The sequence below is a fragment of the Quercus lobata genome, chromosome 9 (genome assembly GCF_001633185.2).
Source record: "Quercus lobata isolate SW786 chromosome 9, ValleyOak3.0 Primary Assembly, whole genome shotgun sequence".
NCBI classification, from domain to species: domain Eukaryota; kingdom Viridiplantae; phylum Streptophyta; class Magnoliopsida; order Fagales; family Fagaceae; genus Quercus; species Quercus lobata.
The window spans coordinates 16,890,024-16,897,735 of NC_044912.1; the positions used below are offsets into that span (position 1 = coordinate 16,890,024).

Genomic DNA, 7,712 nt, shown 5'->3' on the forward strand with positions numbered 1-7,712 from the left:
GGTTAATTAATCGAGTGAGGAAAATAAATGATTGTATGTGGTAAGATTTATTCTTTAATTTGCATTAAGCTGATATGGCACAATATAATTGAAGGATGTAAAACCTGAGTTTTATACCCCATCTTAATAGAATTTGCACTTTTAAGTACATTGATCAATAAGCCACATAGTCATGCCATATTGCTATATTGACAAAAAAACTACATGAACCTAAGATGTATATACACCTTAAAAAACTATGCATAATAAGTTTTATCCAAATCTCTATGGATGAATCCCACGTAGCAAAATAAGGATGAATGAATCAGAGCTATTCTTGTAATATCCACTTCCATAGATTCCCATGGCTATGGGTGGCGAACCCAACGTACCCAGTTCTGCACATTGCCTTACTAATTGAACCTTAAATTAGATAATCAAGGGACAAGCCACATATCACAAATGTTGCCATGGAATTGAACATACTAAAAAATCGAAAAGATGCATCCAATCCCTCACCCCAATATCACACCACAAAACAAAAGCACAAAAATACACCAATTACCGAACACAATTACTTCCTGTGGGTCAGAACTAAATTGCAAAGAGGACAAAAAAGATCTCCTATTCTATTATTGAATATAGCAAAAAGCAACATTCCTGTAAACTGTAAAGTAACATATAAAAGAAGTTTACAACAATTAGTGAGTCAGTTAACTGATAATTTGGCTTAGTTGTGCCCGCCTCATAGTCAGATGACAAAGCCTTGGGAGACTGAAAATGCTGCCTTCTTGACAAAAAAATTGTGCATGCAATATCAGCAACTCACAGTGTTTCCCAAGACCAAATTCCCACCATTTTATAAGAACAAAAATTGTGCTTTCTTCTCCTGATTATTCCACAGGACGTACATGGAATGGAACCAATGCAATATTTTAAGCCTAAATTACTGTAAAGAGGCCAGCGAACGTGCAACATTTTGAGAAATTCGATCATGTATTGGCTCCTGCATGAAAAAAGCAAAATTATGGTTTTATTTATGACAAATATTTTTAAAAAAATGCACCTATTTATGACATATAACAATAATAATATATGTCATTAATTTACCTCCATCAATGGCATCTCGAATTTTGATTTTGTTATTGTCTCGTACAAGAAAATGTATCTGTCAACATAAAAAAATGTTAAGTGTTCCCAACATAAATGAATGAGAGATACACACCATTTGAATACAAAAAGTTTGAAAGTTAGTACACAATCTTAAAGAGTGAATCTACACACGCATTATTGAAAATAAGTCTCAATTATAAACATGATGATCAGCTTTCTTGTAACAAAAATGACTACCTATTTGATGGTGTAACATATTCATTACCAATAAAAGACCAGGCAGTACAAACAGCTGCCCACATGTGCAATAAACACAAAGGTGAGCTTCCTTATAGGCCAGAAAAATACACAAGATGTGCTAATCACCACCTCGTAAGTTTCCTTAAACAGGTCTTGTTCAACTAAAATCACCTAAAAAAATCATTTATTTAGGCAAGAAAACCAATATTATCTTGATTTCATTGGTTCCTTTGCAGATCATAACAAAGGTTCTCCATGTAGATCATTTTACAAGTACATTTGTGAGTTTACTTGAATCTCTTTAAGAGTTTCAAAAGCCTCCAGCATGGGCTGACCAAGAAGGTTATTAGGGTTATGAGCAATGAGCACAGAGATTATGTTCAGCTCAAGTTTCCCTCACAGGCTACATGATTGCTTATTTAACACAACATAACATATCACTTTCCATTTACATACAGCTAACATCCAAGGCATCAGTAGCTCATGGTCACTAGGGCACAGAGAAGGAATTAAATGCCTAATTCTTACGGATCAAACAAATCAAAACAAATACCCTAAAATTAAGAGGGAGAGTGGAGAGAGGCTATATGAACCAGAATATAATTACAACAATAAATTAAATATAAAAAAATCATAGAGAGATGAGAACAAAATTATAGAATATAAATACTGGAGAGAGACAGTATAGCTGGTGTTATTAATGGCCACAATGGCTTCATTCCTACGGACATTAACCATATGTTATTGGCTAATTTTATCATTATTTATTTATTTGTAAAAGCATAACACTTGAAGTCCGGGGAAATAGCAGAAAATACATACCGCCAAGCAAGTTCACAAACAAGATCTGCAGGGGCATCAGGGAGGACCTAAATATTGTATCACCAGTGACATTAGATGCTTATGCATATGCACAAAACTCAAGAAGCAATTTCAATAGGACTTGAGAATATGAAATACCTCATCTTCATATGGATTGCAATGATCTTTGAACCACAACCGCAGGAACTCCTATATTAAATTTTAATCCACCATTAGTAGTCTATGAGACATACAGAGTCCTACCAGACTGAAAAGGTCACATGTTGTGCATGACACATGTATACATCCGTGAAACCTTACATTAACACACGCACAAGTTATTATGCTACAGAGATAACTAGCAAACATCACATAACAAATAACAAACCTTATCAACATTTTCAGGTTCAAGACCATTCTGAAAGCGTTCATCATAAGAATTGGCAATCCAATATCTGCTTGAATCGGGAGTATGCACCTAGAATTTCAAAACAAGAAATGTAATCCAATCACAATAATATTACTTTGTGTGAGTATGAGGGTGCATGTGTAAGAGAGAAAGAGAGATCAGTGCTTCAAAGAAGATGACAAACCTCATCAATTAAAACAACTGAACCATCATTTGCCTTTCCAAATTCATATTTAGTGTCTACCAGTATCAAGCCATGTTCCAAAGCAATGTGCTGCAATATTAACCAAATGATCAAGCAGGTTAATTTCACAATTATAAAAAGGGCACATAACAACCACATTGTAAGGCCAAATACAAATAAATATGATTTATAGTGTGATTAATGCAGTCCCATGATATGAACCATTACATCTCAATGAGATCATGACCACAAAAATTAGCAATAAAAGCTAACCAACAAAGCTTATCTACCTGTCCATATTCAAACAAGCTCAATGCTTTCCTACTTGCTTCATCATAATCAGCTTGAGTCATCAGTCCACGTTTAACTATCTGTGAGACAAATGCATCACATGAGCCACCCAAGCTGGCTAGAGAAATCATTGTAAGCAAATTAGTGAAGCTTGCTGAAATATATGATACCAAGGTCATTCCGTCACAAGATACCAAAAAATAGACAAAATAACAAAAACCACCTATATTTAGCCATAAGAATGTTGTGATGTGCTTTCCAAATTGCTTCACTACCAACAGGATTAATAATCATAAATCATTAGCTATTCAACTGAATGAATCAGAAAACAGTTCGCTATAAATTTTTGGTCCAAATCTTGATCTTTTGAGTTTTGACTTTCAAAGTTTACTTATCATATCAGCCTGACAGCTAATAGCTCTTTTTGTCTTGCCAAGATTGGTTGCGGGTACTTTTTTTGGTTGGTGGAATTGGCTTGGAAAGCATCCGTCTAGCATTTGGAATTCAGCTCCTTTATGCTTAATGTGGTGTCTTTGGAGGGAGCAAAATAGGAGGACATTTGAGGACATGGATGGTTCGGATGACCAGCTATTGGCTTCACTTAGTGGCTCTCTGTTTGACTAGTCTAGGGCTTGGGACTCACCTCTAGTGATTCTCTCCCTAGTTTTCTTAGCTCTCTCCTATGTCTTTAGTATCTTTTCTTTTCTTTCTTCCTTTTTCTCTTTCTTTTCCCTTTGTATTTTCTCTCTGCCTTATGTATTTTTTGCATAAGGTAGTGTTATTGAATATATATCATTATTACTTATCAAAAAAAAAAAAAAGTTATTTCACTTGATTCTTTCTTTGTTTTCCGTCAAAACCATGGTAGTTGTGACTATAAATTGTACATAATAACAGAAACATAAGAGACTGATTATATCAAAGAGATCAAACCTCATCTGAAGTTACAGGGACATCATGATCAACTGCCTTAGTTGTTGGTGTGAGTATATTTTCAGGAAGCTTTTGGCTTTTTACCAAGCCTTAACACATATTAAGAGACCATCAGATAGGGAATGAAAATAATAAGATAAAAAAAGATAGTGAAACATTGATTGATATCGCACCATCTGGGAGAACATTGCCACAGTAATTTCGGACACCTTTCTTGTAGACTGTCCATAATGATGTGTCAGTACTTCCAGTCACATAGCCTCTAACTGCAAATTAGAAGCATATTTGGTGTCAATTGAAGAGTTGATGGTCTAACAAACAAATGGGAAAAGGATGGCTAGTTGGCTACAAGAAACCATGTCTTTAAAAGTATGCCATACTGAAAAAAGATGTGGTATCTTGTGTAACAGTTGGATACAACACCCCTCTCACATAGGATGGGTCCCATGCTTGTGAGTCCATGTCCAAGCGAGACGGCTGTTGTATCATGTAACAACATCTGTTGTTACATTGTGGGAAGGCTTATCGGCTGTGGTGTTTTGTTTTTAGGATTTTTGGGATCTCTTGGGTTCCCTCTTGTATGGTGAGAGATTTTCTATTTAGTTGGTGGAATTGGCTGGGGAAGAATTCATCCTCCATTTGGAACCTAGTTCCGCTGTGTTTGATGTAGTGTATTTGGAGGGAACGCAATCGGCGGAGGTTTGAGGATTTAGATAGATCTGAGGACCAATTGCTTGCTCTCTTCTTTGGTTCCCTTTTTGATTGGGCTAGGGCTTGGGGACTCACATCTAGTGACTCTATTCCTTTATTCCTTAGCTCTCTTCTTCTTTGTATTTTTTGACTTTTTATGTTTTTGCTTTTTCTTCTCTTTTGTAATTCTGTTCTGCTGGTGCTTTTTTGCATCTAGTAGTTTTTTTAATATACTTTTTCTTACCTATCAAAAATGAAAAAAGTATTAACAGACCAACAATATACTTTCCATGCAACCAGGATTGGGAAAATGATTTATTAAAAAAACAAAACCAACCAACAATCAAGAAGATCAAGTTTAATAGATAGTTTTCTGAAATAAGACCAATTGAGATTAGATTGATCATTTAGGACCTCATTACAACAAATTATCGGCCATAGTTATTGTTTAATATTCGCCGTAGGGGGAGGGGGGTGGATTATACCCACCTCTCTTGAGGTTTTACAAAATGATACTCCCATCAAATTACAAACGAAAATGACACTCCTAGGTTTTTTGTAGTGCAACAGATAAGTGCACCCTCTCACACAGTGACTTCCCTAACAGATTTTTTTTTTTTTTTTTATATATAAATTTTTCTACTCATTCATATAAACCTCAAAGGGGGAGTGTTGTTCATCTAAAAACCTCAAGGAATGTCATCTTGTCCATTGTTTGGGTATGCTGAATAATTTTTAAAACTGAAATATTCCGTTAGGAAAGCCATAGTGTGTGAGAGAGAATACAATTATCAGTTACATTTATACAAACCTCAAGGAGTGTCACACCTTCAAGAATTTTGGAGATAATATTTCATAAAACCTCAATTGCATTGGTGTAGTTTACACCCAACAAATAAAATGTTAGCAAGCCAAAAGAAAATATAGACCAGTATGCTTCTAATAACTCACCAACAAATTCAACAGGAAAAACAGAACATTTCTTTGCAATTGTAACATTTTTATCCGGTGAAGACACAACTGCATTCGAAGTTATGTGTCGAGTTTTGTCAAACCACCACAAACTCGTCTCGTTCAGAACCTAAAAAAAATAAGAATGTCTTTTACTAACACTCTTGCTAACCTCAATTTAATTTTTTTTTCCCATAAGTAAAAATCCAACTAAAACCAGTAAATAAAAATAAAAACCTGGCCCTTGAAGGGAATGGAAGCAAGAATTCTGTCAAAAGCGCTTTGCCTATCAGTAGTGACAAGAACAAGATAGTCCCCACTATCATAAATATCTCTAACCTAAACACACACACACACACAACAAACAGTACAGTGAGTGAATTTCTGGATTATGATACAATAGAATGAAGTTTTGGTGTCAGAGTTGAAAAGGGTTTACCTTGCCTCTGGTTTTGGATTTGAGGCCAGGGACAGTGAGGTGGAGATTGGTTTCAGAGAGACAATTAGACAAGGAGCTTTTGATTGACCCAAAAAGCTCATCTTTGCGACTACTACTGATGAGAGAGTCCAATGAGAGTGGTGGGTGGTCTTGGTTTTGGCTTGGCATCACTGAGGCAGAGATTGTTGTGAGTTTTTGGAATCTGGGTCTTGTTTTGAAGGTAAAGATTGAAGGGAAAGATGGCTTCTTTATTGAGATTTTGGGGTTGATCAGGGTTTTGGGTGGGTTTAAGCTAGACATACACTGAGACATTTTTTTTTTCTCTCCTCCTTCAGTGTTTGTTACCTTTCAAGAGCGACAATCAGATCAGGACAACCGCCTCCGTCGCCGTCGCTGATGGAAGTTTTCGCTTCCGGCCACCGTGTCCTTCACACTGGAGTTCCTCTTCGTCGCAAAGTGGGTCAGTGATCAGTGGCGAGCCTGGCGGTCTCTGTCTCTCGGTCTCTCTCTCTCTCTCTCTCTCTCTCTCTCTATCTTTTTTCTTCTTTTCTTTTCTTTTTTTTCCTGAATTTGGTTTGGGTTGTAAAACTGTGGGGTGGGTTAATTGGGTTTTTTGGGTTTGTCTGGTCGACTGGGCTCTTAGGGGAGGCCGGAGGGGGCTAAATTTTTTGAAGATAGAGAGAGAGAGGCCCAATCCTAAAAAATGTCAAAATATAGCTAATAAATTCTTTTCTTCTTTTTTTTCTTTATATGTTATCTGATATTGGTGTTTTGATACCATTTTTAAGTGTGATGAGGTTGGAGTTTGATTTTTTTTTTCTTTTTTTTCTTTTATTTTAATAGAATACTAACTATTTTAACACACATGAGAAGAAAGTTGAAGATCTTAAAGAAACTGACAGTAATGTGTATCCATAAACTGTCATTCCAATCTTCTAGATACATTACTTTATTATGTGCCAAGGGTCTTCAAAGCAGCTGGCACTATTTTTTTTTTTTTTTTGAATTTTCCTCCTTCACTTCAAATTTATAATTAATAAATGATATTTTATTATGCATCAATTATAATATACAAACACCATATCAACGCGCATCCTGACATGATGATTACTCCACGAGTATAAGTGCTTGCGAGATGTGAGAGAACAAAATTTAGAGTTCAAGTCTTTAAAAGAGAGTTTCACACACATAAACTTAAATTAAGCTAGACTATAATTCTATCTTACCACATTGACAATTAAAACAAAAAACGGCATCGATAATTACCTAACACAAAGAAGTTGCAACTTTGATTTTCATTTGTGTTTGCCAAATTTTGTTGAACAAGTCTGTCCCAAGGATTACATAGATGAAACTCACTTATTTCTCAAACAAAAAAAAAGAAAAAAAAAATGAAACTCACCTTTATATGTGATGTGTGTGTCTATATATATATAGACACACACATAAAACCCCTTTTCATATAGAGGTGTATAGCTAACCTGCCGATTAACAAATTATATTGGATTGGTAGGTTGGATTGGATTGTCAAACAAAGTTTTACAGTGGGTCGGAGTGGGTACAGATCAGCAGATTCATAAATCCGCTTAGCCTAACCCGACCCACCTAGGACTGTCCACCAACCCGAAAACCCGACCAACCTGCCTAAACCCAAACTGCCAACCGCCCAAACCGACCACTCC

The 7,712-nt window shown here is 35.8% G+C and overlaps 1 protein-coding gene across 2 annotated transcripts; it reads right to left on the reverse strand.

Moving 5' to 3' along the window:
• Positions 1-435: 435 nt before the first annotated feature.
• Positions 436-6,598, reverse strand: LOC115960091 (phosphoribosylaminoimidazole-succinocarboxamide synthase, chloroplastic). Of its 2 annotated transcripts, XM_031078788.1 has the most exons (12): positions 6,031-6,342; positions 5,829-5,930; positions 5,592-5,721; positions 4,124-4,216; positions 3,951-4,039; positions 3,017-3,097; positions 2,727-2,816; positions 2,522-2,611; positions 2,293-2,343; positions 2,155-2,201; positions 1,090-1,147; positions 436-985 (listed from the first exon to the last, which is right to left on the reverse strand). In XM_031078788.1, exons 1-12 carry the CDS (start codon positions 6,340-6,342, stop codon positions 926-928), a joined length of 1,203 nt encoding a protein of 400 aa, XP_030934648.1. In that variant the 3' UTR covers positions 436-925. The 2 variants fall into 2 exon arrangements, with proteins under 2 accessions (XP_030934648.1, XP_030934649.1); XM_031078789.1 differs by lacking the exons at positions 3,951-4,039; positions 4,124-4,216 and having other exon boundaries at positions 3,017-3,135; positions 6,031-6,598.
• Positions 6,599-7,712: the final 1,114 nt, after the last annotated feature.